General features: G+C 37.3%; 4 protein-coding genes and 1 long non-coding RNA gene across 5 annotated transcripts in view; 1 reads left to right on the top strand and 4 right to left on the bottom strand.

Moving 5' to 3' along the window:
• LOC141642647 (uncharacterized) overlaps nucleotides 1–17580 on the top strand; it is a 27187-nt gene extending 9607 nt beyond the window's left edge. The window contains exons 4-10 of the long non-coding RNA XR_012543373.1: nucleotides 12–99; nucleotides 342–415; nucleotides 5279–5326; nucleotides 5892–6130; nucleotides 9730–11298; nucleotides 12125–12282; nucleotides 17382–17580. This is a non-coding gene — a long non-coding RNA (uncharacterized LOC141642647). The remainder of the gene's footprint in view (nucleotides 1–11; nucleotides 100–341; nucleotides 416–5278; nucleotides 5327–5891; nucleotides 6131–9729; nucleotides 11299–12124; nucleotides 12283–17381) is intronic.
• On the bottom strand, nucleotides 443–5122 carry LOC141642645 (cysteine-rich repeat secretory protein 1-like). Its single transcript, XM_074451503.1, has 2 exons — nucleotides 3182–5122; nucleotides 443–3100 (listed from the first exon to the last, which is right to left on the bottom strand). The coding sequence occupies exon 1, from the start codon at nucleotides 5073–5075 to the stop codon at nucleotides 4338–4340; it is 738 nt and encodes a 245-aa protein (XP_074307604.1). The 5' UTR covers nucleotides 5076–5122; the 3' UTR covers nucleotides 443–3100; nucleotides 3182–4337.
• On the bottom strand, nucleotides 8321–9234 carry LOC141626722 (cysteine-rich repeat secretory protein 1-like). The gene has a single exon (XM_074440396.1). It carries the CDS (start codon nucleotides 9125–9127, stop codon nucleotides 8321–8323), a length of 807 nt encoding a protein of 268 aa, XP_074296497.1. The 5' UTR covers nucleotides 9128–9234.
• On the bottom strand, nucleotides 9808–15194 carry LOC141642646 (cysteine-rich receptor-like protein kinase 8). The gene is made up of 8 exons (XM_074451504.1): nucleotides 13164–15194; nucleotides 12116–12305; nucleotides 11867–12001; nucleotides 11368–11486; nucleotides 11078–11288; nucleotides 10713–10950; nucleotides 10480–10630; nucleotides 9808–10190 (listed from the first exon to the last, which is right to left on the bottom strand). The coding sequence occupies exons 1-8, from the start codon at nucleotides 13809–13811 to the stop codon at nucleotides 9927–9929; spliced, it is 1956 nt and encodes a 651-aa protein (XP_074307605.1). The 5' UTR covers nucleotides 13812–15194; the 3' UTR covers nucleotides 9808–9926.
• LOC141642644 (cysteine-rich receptor-like protein kinase 7) lies at nucleotides 16895–20273 on the bottom strand. The gene is made up of 7 exons (XM_074451502.1): nucleotides 19184–20273; nucleotides 18952–19086; nucleotides 18664–18782; nucleotides 18380–18590; nucleotides 18070–18307; nucleotides 17834–17984; nucleotides 16895–17580 (listed from the first exon to the last, which is right to left on the bottom strand). Exons 1-7 carry the CDS (start codon nucleotides 20025–20027, stop codon nucleotides 17248–17250), a joined length of 2031 nt encoding a protein of 676 aa, XP_074307603.1. The 5' UTR covers nucleotides 20028–20273; the 3' UTR covers nucleotides 16895–17247.

Raw genomic sequence — 20273 nt, 5'->3', positions numbered from 1 at the left:
TTATTTTGCAGCTTACATTAAATATAGGTAAGTGAATTTTAAGCATTTCTAGCAGGAGGTTTGAAGGTCTATTGTTCAACAGTAGCCACTAGCCAGCAGGTATTAAATTATGAACTCAATGATCAAACTTCTAAAATATTGTAGTTCTGCTGAGGAATGCTTTTGTATTCTATTGATAAATGTCGCTTGCAGTTTCTGTGATTCAACTTCCTAACTTATTTGATTAAAAGTTTGGTGACGGAGACTGCCCATTGTCGTTGAACATTACTTCAATATATGTTTTTTGAGGGGGCTACATGCCAACATCTATCTTCTAGTCTTCTAATTAGTTTAAACTGCAGATTTAGGTGGATCTTTTGATTGGACCATCACAAAATCCGAAAGCCGCCATCTCTGAATACGATCTAATAAAAAGGTCTGGTCTGGCATTTTTTTCTGCAATATCATAATTGTGATGTGACTGTAGCAACTTCTGAGCTCTTTCTATTTCATGTTTGATTTTTTTTTTATTTGCGGCGCACCGGTTAAGGTGTTGCTTTGTGACCGTGAGGTGGGTTCAAGTCCTTGGAGCAGCCTCTTGCCAAAATGGCAAGGGAAGGCTTACCCCAATTACACCCTTGTGGTGGGACCCTTCCCCGGACCCTCGCCTAGCGGGGACGCCATTCTGCACCGGGCTGCCCTTTTTATTGAATAATAACATACACTGCCCAGTTTTCTCCGTTCCCATACATTTTGTTCAAAATATGTGAGGAAAATTTTGAACAAATGGATGAAATTGAAACATAAAACTACGATTGTAGTAATTTTTTGTTGTTGTTGTTGTTGTTGTTGTAAATTAGTACTATGTAGTCTGTACCTTTCAAGTGCGTTTTCATCTATGAATACTGTTTTATTTACATCTACAGTAGAAATTTAATGGTATGAAATTGATTTTAACATTTAAGATCATTGTTGTCAGAATCCCGATTCGATCCTACGATTCTACGATTTTACGATCTAAAAATGTTTGGCCGATCCTCGATCCTACGATTCTGTCACGGTTGTAGAATCTTACGATCCTACTCATTTGAGATCCTACGATTCTGTCACGGTTGTAGAATCTTAGGATCCTACTCATTTGAAAATCTCGGGAGATAGAATCATAACACGATCTTACAATCCTACCATCCGATTCCATAGTAAAAATATTAATAATAATTTTTTATATCATGATATCATAAAATTGAACTTTCGTGCAAGTTATGTTTATGGGTAAATATTAATAAATAAGTGATTTGATCTTCAATTATATGTTTTTACCAAATAAAAAACTATATTTAGTGAGTTTGTAGGATCTTACGATTCTACGATTCGATTCTACCGATCCGATCCTACCTCCCCAATCGATCCAAAGTAGAATCCCGATCCTAACAACATTGTTTAAGATCCTAAGATTTCTTATACTTTCGGATAAAAATTCTATTTTTTTTAACCTACTGATGATTGATAGGGAGAGTGATACAATGAAAGAAGAAAAGAAGAGAGAAACTCTGACAATTTAGAAAAAGTGGAAAATGGGGAAGAAAATAGGATCTAGATGACATTAACCGTAAATAACATTATCCATCAGTAGGGCCAAAGATGACATTAATGGTAAATGATATGAAGTTTTCTTTCCCAATTTCATATAGCAAAAGTGCAAAACAGAAGTATATGTCAAAGATGACATTATCCGTAAATGATATGCAGTTTAATTAAAGTTAGTTGTCAATCTTCACTTAGTATACAGCCCAAATATCCGGGATCTTTGAACACTGAATACCCGATACTCCTGAGAATGCCAACATATATTCATCAAGATGCATTATCATTTGGCTAATGGAGAAGCCAAATATTTTATCGGTGATCCACTTGCTTCACACTCTCAATAAACACTGTAACTTCCATATGAAACCACTGCCTTTCCTGTCGGTTTTCCTGGTTTGTAAGGTAAAGGCGGAGGTAGTTCCGGAAGTGGCAGAGAGATAGGTGCAGTATGAAGCATGAGCAAGACTGATGCAATATTTGGCCTCTTTGATGGATCTTCTTGAATGCACAGTAGGCCGACATGTATGCATCTTTCAAATTCATCTTTTGAAAATTCATTCCCTAGTGCTGGATCTAACAACTTCATATGATTCCCTCCGTCCCAAACTCTCCAAGCCTATATATTAAGCAGGGCATAAGTTTTGAGGGCATTAGTGTTAGCAAAGGTAGGCTACTGTAGCGACTTATACTTACATAGTTTTGAAGGTTTTCATCCTGAATATTTGGATCTGAGGAGTTATTTCTCAAGCCACTCACAATCTCCAGAAGTATGACGCCGTAACTAAAAATGTCACACTTAACTGAGAAGTGTCCTGCTGTTACATATTCTGGAGCCATATATCCACTGTGTCCCAGTTATATTGTCTCGTCAGTTTCACACTTATGAACATTGATGATGTTATATAATGGGGTTAGCTTCTAGGGGTAACTTTGCAATTAGATTTGTGAAATGAATTGAATTTCGAGATCTTACAATGTCCCTGCCACTCTACTGGTATCCCCTTGAGTTTGATCACCACCAAATAGCTTCGCCATTCCAAAATCTGCTATCTTTGGACTCATATCTCCATCTAGCAAAATGTTGCTTGGTTTTAGATCACGGTGAATTATCTTAGGGCATGAATCTTCATGTAGGTACAAAAGCCCTCTAGCGATTCCCACTATGATCTTGTAACGAGTCCCCCACTTCAAATATGCACTTCTTTTTGGGTCTGTAATTTGTAGTACATCTTCCTATTAGCATTTTGCGATATAACTTTGTGCAAAAAATGATGTACCCATCCTCTTTTGAACTATAAGTATATATTCAGAGTAAATCGTTACCAAATAGATGTCGATCAAGGCTTTTGTTGGGCACAAACTCATAGACAAGTAGCATCTCATCTCTTTCCAAGCAAAACCCAAAAAGCTTGACGAGATTTTTGTGCTGAAGTTTGGCGGCTAAACATGCCTCTGTCTTAAACTCTCTGATTCCTTGCCCTGAAGTATTTGAAAGCCTCTTAACTGCAACTGCTTGCCCATCTGCAAGTGTTCCCTGTAATGCTAGGTTAATCACCGCCTATTAACATATATACAGCCTTAATCCTTCGTCGCCTTAATGCCTTGATATACATACCATGTACACAATGCCAAATCCACCTTGACCAATCTTGTTGGTTGCAGAGAAGTTATCTGTTGCTGATCGGATCTCATCGAGCTCAAAATGCAAGTTTTCCTTGGTCTCAATCTCTTCAATCCCTAAAAAATCATCCAGTCACTGTTGAATTTAAGCCTAAATTCACAAATTTGCTTCAAATATGCAGTTTGACTTCCTACTCTCTTTATGCCTTCTCATTATGTAAGCAATAGTTTGTCCACTCCTTAAGTTTGTTATCCTTGTATTATGATCCCAAGAATTCAAATTATAAAATTTGGAGAAGCAAAGTTACCTGTCAGCTTTCCAGCGGTCTTACTTCTTTTCAGACAGATAATATTCATGAGAAAAGATGCTGCTGCAGTTAGTGAAACAATGCCCAAGGCAACGTATAAACCTTTGCCTGCAGCTACAATTAGAAATATGGAATGTTGGCTTTGAACAGGTGAGCATATGGAAAATTTATATCTGTTTTTTCCCTAACCCAAAAGAGACACTAACGGCTTGTAAGAAAGAAAGGGATACAAATTTTCCAAATAGGGTTGGGGGAATGAAACTCTTAACTCCAAAAATCCATCGAACATTGGAATGATTTGGAAGAAATTTATCTTACAGCATTCCCCCTTCTTCCCCTGCCCTTTCCGTCTCTTTCGCTCCACAAATAGGGTGTATGGATAGAAAAATTGGAGGGGAGTGAAGGGAGGGGAAGGGGAGAGGGAAGGGAGGGGGTAAGTTTACTTTTGTTGGCGGATTTTGATTAGGCTTGGAGAAGGCAAAATTGGATCCATCCATTTCCTCTTACCCTTCATATGCTAAACAAACTTGGGATTTTGTATCCCTTCCTCCCCTTCCCTTCTCTTTTCCTCCAAAACTCCATTCCTTCCATATCCGGACAATTGGTTAGGGCACGTTTGGATACATCTGTAGGAGAAAAGGGGAGAAAAAGGCCAGTCGTGCAAAGATTCTTTCTTTTCAAATGTTTTCTATGTTAGTAGGATTTTAACTTGGTTTGTATAAGGGAAATGGGTTTTGTCCCCCACCCTTCCCTTAAAATCCCTATATTTTAACATAAGGTAAACAAATGTGAATTGAAGACAGATAAGTAGTGTCTTCTTCAAGGGTTAGCTTCCTTTAATTGTTAAATACCTGTTGAATAAAGTCCAGCATCATTGAAACTATACATCAGTCTGCAACTTGGTTGCAGAAGCACTCCTGATTGGGTGCCATTTGTCTTAACCCTTCCAATTCCCGTCTGTAAGCATTTGTCGCAATTGGAAGGGATTAGATCTGGAGTGCAGTCTACATAACAAGCCATGGATATATCATTTGTGACATATATTACTGTTGCTGCCGATAGCGTTGAGGAGTTCCCACTGGTAGCCTGGTGGGAAACGCTGATAAACGTGTCTATCATGTCTTGGTTGTACTGACTGTACTTGACTGGACCACCCGCGGCATTATAGAACACTGAGATATCATTGACAGAGAAGATGTTGCGATTTGCATACCGTAACATGCATTCTGTATACCACACGATAGCTTCTTCTGTAAATGGGCATCTTCGTTGAATCTCTCCCTTTGCAATTAGGATACAGTCTTGGCAAACCTCGTCTATGTAGAAGTTATTGCAAAGGAAAAGCCCGTAAACTTTGTTGGCGCCTTCTCCTTTGGTGAAATTGTAGAACTTATTTGTGGTAGCTTTGGAGGAAAGATTTGATAATAGGAAGTCGAGATTGTTTTGGAATTCGCTTCCTTGCTTGTAGTGCCCGTCCTGGGAGCAAAAGCTCTCTAGATAGGAGACTTGATCCTCAGCAATTGTAGATTTGATTAAGAAGATTGAAAGGAACAAGAATACATAGGTCGGTTGATGCATCATGCATGTCAGGATGTGACCAAAGTTTTCAGTTTGCAGAAACCATGGCAGGTGAGATGTAATGAATTTCTGGGAAATTACTTAAATCAGTTGAATGTCAATGGTTGTAAAGGAATTTCAAATTACCAAGTCAATGACTGTGCTTTAATGTAAATTAGTTTTTGTGAGGAATATTTATTTATTTAATTGATAAACGTCGCTTGCAGGTTCTGTGATTCAGCATCTTTCCTGTTGACTATAAGTTTCATGGCAAGGTACTCAATCTCGTTGTAACATTAGTTTACATTGCATAGTGGTTTTTTGATTGGACAAGCTCGGGATCAGATAGCTGACATGTGTAACAAAACAGGAAAAAAATAACAGAAGTTGTTCTAGATTAAAATGGAACAAATAAAAAATCTCGGTAAATTGGTTGCACTTTTTTTTGTTTGATGTGGTTGTCATTCGATGCGATTGTCGGTGCAAATTTTGTGTTTGTTTTCCATCTGAAATCACCCTTCCTAGTTGTTAAGGCAGAAGTAAGGTTGAACTCATTTGACCAATCCCCCTGTCCTATAATTTGCGGGAACCTTTGAGGTAGTATTACCGTTGCATTATAAGTATGATCTTCATGTAATTCCTCTACTTTAAAGTAGAATGCAAAAGAAGCATATTGTTTACTGCTTCTGTGAAGGTGGCTTGCATTCAGCAAACAAATTTGAAAGTACAAAGCCAACATTTCTAAAAATGCCACCATATTTTCGTCAAGATGCATTATTTTTTTGGCTAATGGAGAATACCAAATATAATTGCTGATCCATTTGGTGTTACTATTTACAGGAGACTCGCTTTCACACTTTCAATCGACCTGCTTCACCTTGGAGATAATTCAGTGATCAAATCGTATCCATAAGCATTATGACTTCCACGTGAAACTGGTGGCTTTCCTGCTCTATAAGGGAAAGGCGGAGGTAGTTCAGGTAATGGCAGCAAGATAGGTTCAGTATGAAGCATGTACAAGACTGATGCAATATTTGGTCTTTTTGATGGATCTTCTTGAATGCACAGTAAGCCAACATGTATGCATCTTTCAACTTCGTCTTTTGAAAACTCATTTCCTAGTGCTGAATCTAGCAACTTCATATGATTCCCTTCGACCCATAGTCTCCAAGTCTATATATTAAGCACAGCATAAGATTTGAGTTCATTACTTTTAGCAAAGGGAGGGTGTAGTAGTGACTATACTTACATAGTTGAGAAGGTTTTCATCCTGAGCATCTGGATCTGAGGAGTTATTTCTTAAGCCACTCACAATCTCCAGAAGTATGACGCCGTAACTAAAAATGTCAGACTTGACTGAGAAGTGTCCTGTTGTTACATATTCTGGAGCCATATATCCACTGTGTACAGTTATATTGTGTCTCGTCAGTGTCTATTTTTTACTCTTAATAAACATTGATGATGTTATATACTTATATATGGGGTTAGCTACTAGGGGTAACTTTGCGATTAGACTTGTGAAATGAAATGAATTTTGAGATCTTACAATGTCCCTGCCACTCTACTGGTATCCCCTTGAGTTTGATCACCACCAAAAAGCTTCGCCATGCCAAAATCTGCTATCTTTGAGCTCATATCTCCATCTAGCAAAATGTTGCTAGGTTTTAGATCACGGTGAATAATCTTAGGGTGTGAATCTTCATGTAGGTATAAGAGCCCTCGTGCGATACCAACTATGATCTTGTAACGAGTAGCCCATTTCAATAATGCACTTATTTTCGGATCTGTTGTTTATAACACATCTTTGCATTAGAAATTGAGCCACATACTTTCATGCAAAAACTGGTGTAGTAATCGCGTTTTGAACTGTAAGTATATATGTAGCGTAAATCCTTACCAAATAGATGTTGATCAAGGCTTTTGTTGGGCACAAACTCATAGATAAGTAACATCTCATCCTTTTCCGAGCAAAATCCGAAAAGCTTGACGAGATTTTTGTGCTGAAGTTTGGCAGCTAAACATGCTTCTGTTTTAAACTCCCTGATTCCTTGCCCTGAAGTATTTGAAAGCCTCTTAACTGCAATTGCTTGCCCATCTGCAAGGGTTCCCTGAAATAATTACTGGCACATTAATCTCCTTCTATTAGCATAATATAATGACTCTCTCCTCATTGGCATAATAGATCATACCACGTAAACAATGCCAAATCCGCCTTGACCGATCTTATTGGTTGCAGAGAAGTTATCTGTGGCTAAACTGATGGCATTGAACTCAAAATGCAAATTTTCCATGGTCTCAATCTCTTCTAGCCCTGAAAATTCAGCCAGTCACTATAGAATTTGAGGCATTTCAAAGATTCACTTGAAATCTGTACTTTGAGCTTTCTACTATCTTTATTCGTTTTCATATGCAAGCAAGATTTTTTTGTCCATATTTCACTGTATTATCCTTATATTATTGTGCCATATGGTAATGCTAATTACCTGTCGGCTTTGCAGTGATCTTTCTTCTTTTCAGAAAGATTACAATATTCAAGAGCAAAGATGCTGCTGCAGCTAGTGAAACAATGCCCAAGGCAATGTATACACCTTTGTTTGCAGCTACAATCAGAAAAACAGGATGTTAGTTTTTGATCGTTAATATGGCAAATTTGAATGCATTTTTTCCCTAAGAGACACTAAGGGTGTGTTTGAACACACAAAGACGAGGGAAAAGAAGGGAAGGGAGAATGAAGCAATCAGTTTTCCCTTCCTAATGTTTCCATCTATTTTGAGCGATTTTAATTTCTTGTCGGAGGGAAATAGAGGGATCAATTTTCCCTCCCCTTAAAATTCCTCAACTTCCAGTTTTCTAGCCAAACAAGCAGCCCTCGTTTTCCGTCCCTATTTCCCCCCTCCAAATCCTTCAGTCCAAACAAAGGTAAGGGCTTGTTTGGACACAACTGTAGAAGAGATGGAAGGGGAGGGGGTGGACTTCTGTGTTTTTTCTCCAAATGTTCTATGGTGGATGGATTTGAATTCTACTTGTAGAATGGAAAGTAGAGACCTCCATTTCCCTCTCCCTCCTTCTGCCTCCAACCCATTTAGCTATCTAAACAAGGGAAATTATCCCACCCCCCTTTCCCTCCAAATCCCTCCGTCCAAGCAATGGACAAGGATTGTGTTTTTTCACAATTCTTATCCATTTTTGTCTACCTTATTTCCTCCAAATCTCTATACTTTAACATAGGGAAAAAAAATTCTAATGGGGATAGATAAATAGTGTCTTATTCAAGGGTTAGCTTCCCTTAATTGTTGAATACCTGTTGGGTGTAGTCCACTATCAGTGAAACTATACATCAATCTGCAACTTGGTTGCAGCAGCACTCCTGCTTGGGTACCATTTGTCTGAAACCTTCCAATGCCCGTCTGTAAACATTTATCACAATTTGAAGCGCTTAGATCTGGAGTGCAATCGACATAACAAGCCACTGATATTTCCTGTGACACATATACTACTGTTGTTGCCGATAATGTTGATGACTTCCCACTGGTAGCCTGGTGGGAAAGGCTGATAAATGTGTCTATCAAGTCTTGATTGTACTGACTGTACTTTTCAGGACCGCTTGCTAGATTATAGAACTCTGAGACATCATTGACAGAAAATATGTTTCTATTTGCATACCGTAACATGCATTCTGTATACCACACAATAGCTTCTTTGGTAAGTGGACATCTTCTTTGAATTTCTCCCTTTGCTATCAGGATACAGTCTTGGCAAACCTGGTCTATATAGTCGTTATTGCAACGGAAAAGGCCATAGACTTTGTTGGTGCCTTCTCCGGTGGTCAAATTGTAAAACTTATTGGCGGTAGCTTGGGTGGTGAGATTTGATAATAGCAGGTCTAGATTGTTTTGGAATTCACTTCCTTGATTATTATTCCCATCATCTGAACAAAAGTTCTGTAAATAGGTGACTTGATCGTTGGCACTCGTAGATTCGAGTAATGAGATTGAAATAAAGACGAGTAAATAGGTTATGGTACGTCTACAAAATTGGAAATCTGCAGAAACCATGGGAAGATGAATGTTATGCATTTCCAGGAAATGACTCAAATGCCAATTATTCTAAAGTAGATATTAAATGTTAAATTACTAAGTCAATGATCTATAGTTTATGTATTTTATTGATAAATATCGCTTGCAGTTTCTGTGATTCAACATCTTTGCTGTTGACCATATGTTTCGTGGCAAGCACTGCATAATTTCGCTGTAACATTAGTTTAAATCCCAGCATTTGCTGGTCTTTTGATTGGGTGAACCCAGAACTATAGTGTTGTTAATGCAGAAGTAAGGTTGAGTACATTTGATCAATTTCCTGTATACCGTCATTTGCGGCTGTCCTTGAGACATTAGGGTAATATTACTGAGTGGCTTGATGATAGATTTAGGAGGAAAAGTTTTTCTCGTTACTACAGTAATTTTTGCGCTTTAGGAGGAAATGGTATAATAACATGAATATAAGAAACCTATTGTTTCACTTGGTTAAAAATTGCAGTCATATATTCCATTGTAAGCAAAGTTTGTTTATCAACTTCAGTAATTTTTGCGCTTTCATATTAGTTCTATCTATTTCGTTTTTTCTGTTTCGTCTTCTGACAATTTCAGGAAACTAATCGTTTTTGTGTCAATTTATACAGATATCCCTGCAGGAATCTTGTTTAGAATTGAGAGCATGAACTGTATGTTGGAACACAGAATCCCTGGGACAAAATAGGGAAAAAAAAATAAGCAGGAGTTGGATAAGTACTCCCTTCGTTTGATTGGATTTACTATATTTACGACTTTGAGCATGCTTATTGAGGGTACAGTATGTAACTGATGACCTATTAGTAGACTAATCTGAGGTAGTCCCTTGTGGAGGTGCATTAGATGGTGTGCTGCTCTTGGTGAAAAACGCAGGCTGTGAAGGAATTTGAAGAGAGACTGACTCACTACTCAACATCAAACCGACTGATGACATTGTCGGCCTGTCAGCTAAATTATGCTGCACGCACAGCAAACCAATGTGGATGCATCTGAGTATTTCTGTGCTAGATGCCCCTTTAAGTGTTGGATCTACCAGATTCCAGGCCTTCCCTTGTATCCAATTCTTCCATGCCTACCATGTCAGAAATTAAGTGTCAGATATCTAAAGAAGTTGGAATTCGCCCCTTTCATATGAAGCTGCATCTGTGTGTCCAATACTACACTCAAAGATTGGGTTGCAGACAGTGATATTCTTACAAATGAGACACTTCTATTGGAAGAACCCAAAAAGGAATCCGACATGACAAAAGTAGAAAAAAAGGCAAACATGCAGTAACATAAGAGATAATCTATAGCAATTGCACCCAAGTGAGTGTAACATAAATAATGATCTGTAGAGACTGTAATTGTATCAAACTTACAAAACTCAGCAAGTTTTCTGGGTTTACTCCAATCTGGAAACAGCTGATTCTCTGGCCGCTAACAATCTCCAGCACAAGCACACCAAAGCTGAAGAAATCGGACTTCACTGAGACATGACCATGAAGGACATACTCAGGCGGCATGTATCCACTGCAAACAGTTCGCGGTCACTTAGAAATATCGAAAAGAGTGACATACTGAAGAACATAGTTTCAATGATAGGAGTACTCACTAGGTACCAACAATTTTGCTTGCCACTGCTTGACTCTGGTCAATGTTAAAAAGCCTTGCCATCCCGAAATCTGCTATCTTTGGATTGTGATCTACATCTAAGAGCACATTCCCAGCTTTGAGATCACAATGAATTATTCGCAGTCCCGAATCTTCATGAAGGTAAAGAAGCCCTCTTGAAATGCCATTGATGATATTGTAACGTGTTTCCCATTGCATAGAAGCACGCTGTACTGGATCTGTGAGGCATTCGGGTTCAGATACTCCAGCATGTCAACAATTTATTGCATAGAACGGTGGAAGGTCCTCGTAATTCTAGTGAGATTGTCATAGCGCAAAAGCATTTTGGTAGACGGAGTTACTAACCGAATACAAAGAGATCGAGGCTTGTGTTGATAACAAATTCATAAACAAGGAGCATTTCTTCGTCTTCCAAGCAAAAACCTAGCAACCTAACCAAGTTTCGATGTTGAAGCTTGGCTAATATCAGAATTTCATTCTTGAACTGTACATCACCCTGTGCAGCATTCTTGGACAGTCTCTTCACGGCTACTGCTTGCCCATCAGGCAACTTACCCTAATGAAAAGTAAGCTTTTTTTTTTAACCCTCAGTCAATTGTGTTATGTAAATTTAAGCATTTAAGATCACAAATTACCTTATAGACGTTGCCAAATCCGCCTTCCCCTAGCTTGTTGTCTTCGGAGAAATCCTCTGTTGCCGCCTTCAAGGCGGCCAGAGTGTATTGCAATGACTGGAGAGTTTCTATATCTTCCTCTACATACGTACGTAATTCAGCAAGAGGAATAAGTGATTAGTAGTATCCGATTTATTACATGTAAGATGAGGTTATAAATTGAAGAATGACGGTAGTTTGTGTGGATCGGTTAAAATGCCACAAATGGATGTCCATGGTAATGGTAAAACAAGGCAAAGATGTCATGAATAATATAATAGATGAGCATTTCCTTGGGAATTCAGGATAAAAATGTTTACAAGTAGTAACTAGTCAACAATGACAAGATTTTCTCAATGCTCATGTTTCGAAATGATTCGTAATGAAATTTGCATGGATAATCAATCTAGAATTCCCTCATTTTTATGACCTCATACCAAATCAGTTGTAAATATTAGAAATATGCGGTTTTTTTGCTTACTATTAAACTTTGACAAGGAATGCGCCATTTTCTTCTTATATAAGAGACAGATGCCAGCAGCTAAAAGTATTGCTCCAACAATTGCAATGGGGATAACAATGGCCGCTATCGTACGAGACTTCCTGCTCTTTCTGGCTAAGGACCAAAAAACCAAAAACAGAAAAATAAAAGAAAAATTTCCTTGTCAGTATCTGTTATAACATTTCTACTCCTACATTATTAAATAGATTACTTTTATCTATTTGTTACCTTGTGCAGAAGCATTACTTTTATCTGATCCCGGTGCTGCTGACAGCTGCGGTGGAGGTGCAAGCGGTGTATCAACATCAGACACATTACCATTAAAAGAGTAGACCTCATACCTATAATTACAGCTAGGGGTAATTACCCTGGCTCCAGCAGCAGTAAAATTAGAGGTAACAAAATATTTTGGTACTAGGTTTGGTGCCCGGCTTCGCCCGGGCTACCTCTATTTACCGTTAAATTTTATTTTCAATGAAATAAACTATGTTGGGGTTGTCTAACTCACACGTTTACTATTAGTCTATTAGTATAATATTTTTCTATGACATATCTTATAATTATGATGAAATGTAGAACTTATTTTCAAATTATGAGACATGTTCACTACCCCGCTATTAATATTATTACTTTCACGACATTCTTTGTTAATATCATTACGTTCACTACTCCCGTGGTTACTATTGTTTCTTTTACTAAGTTCTCTATTTTTTTTTTGTTAAATTCATTATTCTCGTTAATTTTATCCGGCCTATATTTAAATAAATAAAATATTTCCTTGAATCGATTGGTTATTTAATTGTTCATACTTTTTCTCATCATCAAGTTTTACTTTCACTACATTCGTTGTGTTGTTACATTCACTACTCCCACTGTCATTATTATAACTGTCACTACTCCCACATTAATACCGTTAATTTTATTAATCTCGTTGCTGCTACTATTACTTTTACTACATTTAGCTTAATTTATAAATCTATGATGGTACTAATTAATTCCATAAGTGGGGCATGTTAATTTTAAGGAAAATCACTATATTATTGTGTTTTCTAAATTTAATTATTTTAATTTAATGTAGTTTCCATAAATATTCTTCATCAAGGCATCTTTATATTATACTTTTAACCAAAACTATATAATATTTACATTGAGGTCCCTTTATCAGGTCCATCACACGGTGCTATCGATTTAAAACTATATGGTATATTTAATTTGTATAAATTTCTTTAATTACAAAGAAGTCCCTTGGTTTCTGGAATTAATATATAGTATTGATTAGCCCAGAAATATTATGCACACACTCAACACATTGACTCTTAGATATATCTGGAGTACACTGAATCATTCCATACAAGGTTTGATTGGAAGTGAGATTAGTGTTTCCGGTCGCAAATTTAAGCTGACTGTCGCCTGATGACGCGTTTTTTAGTAAGCGATTCATTAGCTTACTAAGCGTAACATTGTATACTGGTATATTAGAAACATCACGTTTATTATATAGACCCCATCTCGGAACAACAGTCAGAGTGTGAAAAATGGTATTATTTGAGTAAAATATTATGCAATTATCCGAGTACCCAAAAGCTTGTTTTTGGTTTGGACAGACTTGAGGGAGCGCCGAGGCTGAGCTCTGGACACAAAGCCGGCAAGCACCTGGGGGAACATCACCCCGGCAAAGAGCCATGGCTTGGACTTTGTTGGGGTCTGTTCCAGCGCTAAAGTTGTAGTAGCCATAGGTAATGAGGTTAATAGATGAGAAAGATTTAAGGACAGTGTTAACGTTGGATTGGTAAGTAGAGTTGGGTGTGACGGTGGTGTTACCACATCGACTGTGAAGGAATTGGTATTGAGCTAATGCTTTCGGAATGATTAGGATTAGGATTAGTCGTCGGAGAAGTAAGAAACATGACTTTGGTAACCTCATGTATGTGTATGCTCTGATCGGTGTAGTATGGTTGCGTTACTGATTAACTGATTAAGTAATGTAGGATCATTGACCATATAGTTGAAGTTGGTGTGCACCAAAATAATGGGTTTACTAATAGAACAATAAAGAGGACATTATAGATTAAAAAACCATGCTAGAGTAATCCTCTTGGGCAACTTGATATAAACAATTTGCTCATTTTATAAAAATGTGCTAAAATGATTGCTGTTACATACATGCACCCACCACTAAAGTACACTGTTTTCTACGTATCTACACTACATGATTGTATTTAACAAGTGGTCTAAAAAAACAAAAAATACTAACACATGGTAATAATAAAGACAAAACATTTGACATTTTCTATGCAATTTGTTACTTGGTATGTACTCCCTCCTATTCTCTATGTTCTTCCACAATTGGTTTTGGGTAGAATTTAGTGGGAGTATGATATGTGGATGTAAATAAAAGTAAGAGAGAGAATGTGGGGTCATAAGATATTGTAACCACAAAAGATAGACAAATAAGGAAAGTGGAAGATCTTAGTGAATTTGTCGTTTTAGGAAATGTGGAAGATGTTAGAGAATAAGAGGGAGTATTTGATTCACGGGGTGAATAGACTGGGACACCGGATTTGTTATAACTTGACTAAAATACCCCTGCATTAATGGAAAAAAAAGGCTCTGCTGCTTTTTGCTCTCCAAAGTCACAACACTTCAACTTCTAATTACCCAATTTCTTTCTCTTCCTCGCATACATATAGACAAGCTAGTGCAATTTATCACGGGGAATGACAATCAACCCAGTTATGGATTGATCCTCCTATTTATTTTCAAATGCATTCAATCCAGCGCGTGGTGGTGGTCGAATATGGCTGCTTTTATGGTGTTCCACGGTAGTTTATGGCTGGTTGCAGGATCTGGGCATGGTTGGTAATTTCAAATTCGTGGATTTGATTTTCTGGTGGAGATTAGTGGTGATTTGTCACATTTGTGGTAATTTTAATGGTGAATTGGTGACTAATAATGTTGAAGTGAATGTAAAGGTTGATAAAATTGGCTTTTCCATGGTGGATTGGGTAGTGTGATTTGGAATTGGATAAGGAAGGTGAAGTTAATATTGGGTCTGGCTAAGGATTGAAGATGAAGTTTGGGCAAACTTTGACCATGGCTTTTCCTTTTACTTTATTTGCTGTTTTTTATTTCATTTTGCCATATTTTGACCCGGCTCGCTTGCATCATTTTTACTCGATTCGAAACTTACAAAATTAAACAATTATTCTTGCCGGTTGCATCATTTTTACTCCGAATCAACTGTCCCGCGTTCAATACCGTGTCGGACACCGATACTCCTCGGACACACGTTGAAACGTGTCGGACACCTATAAAGCCGTGTCTAACTTTCTACATTTATTCGGGCACGTGTCCGACGCGTGTCTATGGTATTTTGGCCGTGTCCGACGCATGCCCATGACATTTGAACATCATTTGGTGTGAATATTGTTCTTTAAGCGTGAATTGAGCTGTCGAAGGAGATTGACTAGAAGATTCGTTTGGATGGTAAGTGAAAATGAGTTATAATCTAGGACAAATTTTACCTTCACTTATTTAAATTTAATATCAAATACTTTTATAAAAATAAAATCGAACATTTATATTTATAAAATATATATTTTATTAAATTTAATATCAAATACTTTTATAAAAATAAAATCGAACATTTATATTTATAAAATATATATTTTATTAAATTTAATATCAAATACTTTTATAAAAATAAAATCGAACATTTATATTTATAAAATATATATTTTATTAAATTTAAATAACGTGTCCCGTGTCCTAAATTTTATGGAATGCCGTGTCGTGTCCGTGTCCGTTTTGGTGCTATTTGGGTTGTGAGCTGACCACCTCCTATCTATTTCTACATTATTTTAATTGATTGTGAGACATCACAAATAATAATTTATGAAAATTAAATACAAAGAGTATTAGCAAAATCCCAAAACACATATGACGTGATATTAATAGTAACAATTCAACTACTATGCTATTTCATCACAAAATAAGTTCATTTTTTTTTAGAAAAGAAACTGAGTTAATTATTAAACCAAATAATGGGTCATTTACATCCATTTTATATAAGAACAAGCATTTTTACACATTTTTATTTAAGACGGTATTATTAGTCTTGAGCTTAAGATAGTTAAATATCATACCATTTCTATATATAAGACAAATATATTATTTTTTTTATATATATTTTTATATACACAAGTCATAAGTGGATGATATTTAACGGTCACAATAAAGACTTGTTGCAATAAGCGATAGGTAGTAGGGAGGGAAATGAGAAAATAAAATAAAAAATGCTCACTGAAAAAGTGTTGAGGATAAAGGATGTGAATAGGTGGCCCACCTAGCCCTACATAGCTACACGATGAATTGATGAATTGATGAATTGATGAAATGATGTTACACGTTATCATAACTATCTGAAATTGAAGGTAAATTCCATTTCTTTCTCTCCATTTCCTCTCACAAACCCGTTTAATAATATTTTCCCCTCTACATCCTATTAAGCCTTTATTTTCTTGCATAAATTGTGAACCGTTCGATATTAACAAGATGCAGTTCGTTCTGTTGATAGAAAATGGCCTCTTCATTTCTTTTTAGGAAATGGAGAGGATCTTGACTCGTAAATTCCATAGCCTTTTTTCCATGAAAAATAAAGCAGGGTATTTTAGTTAAGCTACAACAAATCCAGTGTCCCAGTTTATTCACCCCGTGAATATATGCGCACCCTTAAGCTTAAGACCGATAGTGCTCGTCTTAAACCGAGAATTTGCATAAAAACAGTTAACAAGCTAAATGCAACATGTATTTAGCATTATTCATGGCTCTTTTGAAAATAAAAGTAATAGTGCTAGCTTTTGGTAAGTCCTACTACCTTCATTCAACTCCACTCTACCACTTTCCTTTTTTACATTTGGCAACGCGTATTTTACGCGTTAAATATAGTTAGCTACGTATTTGCAAAAATTATAAAAGTTAGATATTTTTAATGTACTTGTAAAGACGAATCAAACAAGACCCCACATGAATATATTTCCACGTATCAAGAGAAAATCAAAATTAAATACACAATTGTAAATAGTGTACAAAGTAAAATAGGTAGAGTGGAGTTGATGGAGGAAGTATATATGGTTACAACTTACAAGGGCTCTTTTGAGCCGACGTAGTGAACATTTCGGATTTGACAATTACAAATCCTGTACCTCGGTACAAATAGAATCACCGACGAATAAAGAGTCCGAATTTGTTTTTCGGTTGACCGGCTTTGATTAGTTTTCAAAACCGGAGAATTTACAAGCGAAACGTCTCCTCATCTAGAACAACTGAACAAAGTACTCGTACTCCCTCCATTCGCATGATTATCGAGAGTGCACCTGTGTCATAGTAACCTCGTTTATCGAGTATGTAACTGGTGACCTATTAGTAGACTGATCCGAGGTGTTCTCGTGTGAAGGTGCATTAACTGGTGTGTTGCTCCTGGTGAAAAATGCAGGCTGTGAAGGCACTTGAAGAGACACCGACTCACTACTCAACATCAAACCGACTGATGACATTGTCGGCCTGTCAGCTGAGTTATGCTGCACACACAGCAAGCCGATGTGGATGCATCTCAGTATTTCTGTGCTTGATGCCCCTCTAAGTGTCGGATCTACCAAATTCCAGGCCTTTCCATCTATCCAATTCTTCCATGCCTACCATGTCAGAAATTAAATGTCAGATATTTAAAGATGTTGGAATTTGACGATACAACACTTGAGGATTGGGCTTGCAAAAGGTAATACCCTTGCAAATAAGGCACTTCTATTGGAATAACCCAAAAACGAATCCGGCTTGACAAAAAAAACGAAAAACATGCAGTAACGTAAGAGATGACCTCTAGTAACTCTACCCAACTCCGAGTAACATAAATAATGCTCTTAGAAACCGTAATTGTATCAAACTTACAAAAGTCAGTAGATTTTCTGGGTTTTCGCCAATTTGGAAACAGCTGATTTTCTGGCCGCTAACAATCTCCAGCACAAGTACACCAAAGCTGAAGACATCGGACTTCACTGAGACATGACCGTGAAGCACATATTCAGGCGGCATGTATCCACTGCAAACAATTCGCGAACACATATTTAGATATATAAAAAAGAATGACATACTCGAGAATAAAGCTAAATGATAGGAGTACTCACTAAGTACCAACAATTTTGCTTGCCAATGCTTCAGTCTGGTCAATGTTAAAAAGCCTTGCCATCCCAAAATCTGCTATCTTGGGATTGTAATCAACATCTAATAGCACATTCCCAGCTTTTAGATCGCGATGAATTATTCGCAGTCGTGAATCTTCATGAAGATAAAGAAGCCCTCTTGAAATGCCAGTAATGATATTATAACGTGTTTCCCATTGCATAGAAGCACGCTGTACTGGATCTGTGATGCATTGAGGTTCAGGTACTCAAACAAAAACGGTGTCAACAAAGTGTTGTATAGATAATTACTAACCAAACACAAAGTGATCGAGGCTTGTGTTGACAACATATTCATAAACAAGGAGCATTTCTTCGTCTTCCAAGCAAAACCCTAGCAACCTCACCAAGTTCCGATGTTGAAGTTTGGCTAATATCAGAATTTCATTCTTGAACTGTACATCACCCTGTGTTGCATTCTTTGACAGTCTCTTCACGGCTACTGCTTGCCCATCAGGCAGCTTACCCTAATGAAAAATAAAGTTTTTAACTCGCATTCGACAGTATCAGTAAGTTTAAGCATTTAAGATCACAAATTACCTTATAGACGATGCCAAATCCGCCTTCCCCTAGCTTGTTGTTTTCCGAGAAATCATCTGTTGCCGCCTTTAAGGCAGCCAAAGTGTATTGTAATGACTGAAGAGTTTCTATATCTTCCTCTACGTACATAGAAACACATTAGTATCTAAAAGCCAGGGAAGGGGGTCGAACATACACTAACCTTAACCCATTCCAGGATGATTCATTATAAAAATCACTTTGAATTCCCTCATTTTTTTAAGACCTCGTAAATATTAGTCTGTAAAGGAGAGTGGCTTTTTTGCTTACTATTAAACTTTGACATGGAATGCTTCCTTTTCCTCTTGAATAAGAGACAGGTGACGGCAGTTAAAAATATTGCTCCAACAATCGCAATGGGGATAGCAATGGCCGCTATGGTACGAGTCGTTTTGCTCTTTCCAGCTAAGAACCAGAAAATGAAAGAAGGAAAGGGAGGTCAGATTTATGCAACATGATCCCTTTGAACCCGAAAAAATAAATGAAGGGAAAGAATTGTTACCTTTTACAGAAGCATTACTTCTTTCTGATCCCGTTGGTGCTGACAGTTGCGGTGGAGGTGGAGGCGGTGTAGTAACATCAGACACATTGCCAGTAAAAGAGTAGATCTCATACCTATAATTACAGCTAGGGGTAATTACCCTGGCTCCAGCAGCAGTAAAGTTAGAGGTAATAAAATATTTTGGTATTAACCCAGAAATATTATGTACACACTCAACACATTGACTCTTAGATATATCTGGAGTACACTGAATCATCCCATACAAGGTTTGATTGGAAGTGAGATTAGTTTTTCCGGTCGCAAATTTAAGCTGACTGTCGCCGGATGACGCATTTTTTAGTAAGCCACTCATTAGCTTACTAAGCGTAACATTGTACACTGGTATATTGGAAACATCGCGTGTATTCCATAGAGCCCATCTTGGAAGAACTCTCAGAGTGTGAAAAATGGTATTATTTGAGTAAAATATTATGCAATTATCCGAGTACCCAAAAGCCTGTTTTTGGAATGGACAGACTTGAGGGAGGGCCGAGGCTGAGCTTTGGACACAAAGCCGGCAAGCACCTGGAGGAACATCACCCCGGCAAAGCGCTATGGCTTGGACTTTGTTGGGGCCTGTTCCAGCACTAAAGTTGTAGTAGCCATAGGTAATGAGGTTAATAGATGAGAAAGATTTAAGGATAGTGTTAACGTTGGATTGGTAAGTAGAGTTGGGTGTGATAGTGGAGTTACCACATCGACTGTGAAGGAATTGGTATTGAGCTAATGCTTTCGGAATGATTATTAGGATTAGGATTAGGATTAGTCGTTGGAGAAGTGAGAAATATGAGTTTGGTAACTTCATGTTTGTGTATGCTACTATGCTCTCATCGGTCTAGTATGGTGGCATTACTGATTAAGAATGTAATAGTAATGGGTTTGAGACTGCATTACGACGAATTTATTTATAAAAATAACATATAAGGAGTACTCCATACTCCGTACTAGGTACTGCTAGTCTTCCTTAGAATAGTCTTCCTTAGTGAAGATTGAAAAATCATGGTAGAATGAATAATCCAGCTTTAGGCAGGCAACTTGATAATATAAACAA

The sequence above is a fragment of the Silene latifolia genome, chromosome 2 (genome assembly GCF_048544455.1).
Source record: "Silene latifolia isolate original U9 population chromosome 2, ASM4854445v1, whole genome shotgun sequence".
Taxonomy (NCBI): domain Eukaryota; kingdom Viridiplantae; phylum Streptophyta; class Magnoliopsida; order Caryophyllales; family Caryophyllaceae; genus Silene; species Silene latifolia.
The sequence above is the reverse complement of the archived record's forward strand: the minus strand, read 5'-3'. Positions and strand labels throughout refer to the sequence as shown.

Bases quoted from the DNA above. Each gene is read 5' to 3' on its own strand.
- LOC141642645 (XM_074451503.1), bottom strand. From the start codon at position 5,075: ATGATGCATCAACCGACCTATGTATTCTTGTTCCTTTCAATCTTCTTA.
- LOC141626722 (XM_074440396.1), bottom strand. From the start codon at position 9,127: ATGCATAACATTCATCTTCCCATGGTTTCTGCAGATTTCCAATTTTGT.
- LOC141642646 (XM_074451504.1), bottom strand. From the start codon at position 13,811: ATGAGGTTACCAAAGTCATGTTTCTTACTTCTCCGACGACTAATCCTA. The intron at 11,487-11,866 runs GTAAGCAAAAAA...GTACGTATGTAG, and splicing joins TTCCTTGTCAAAGTTTAATA to AGGAAGATATAGAAACTCTC. The intron at 10,191-10,479 runs GTAAGTTTGATA...CTGACATGGTAG, and splicing joins CAGAAAACTTGCTGAGTTTT to GCATGGAAGAATTGGATACA.
- LOC141642644 (XM_074451502.1), bottom strand. From the start codon at position 20,027: ATGAAGTTACCAAACTCATATTTCTCACTTCTCCAACGACTAATCCTA. The intron at 18,783-18,951 runs GTAAGCAAAAAA...CTATGTACGTAG, and splicing joins TTCCATGTCAAAGTTTAATA to AGGAAGATATAGAAACTCTT. The intron at 17,985-18,069 runs GTGAGTACTCCT...AATTGTTTGCAG, and splicing joins AGCAAAATTGTTGGTACTTA to TGGATACATGCCGCCTGAAT.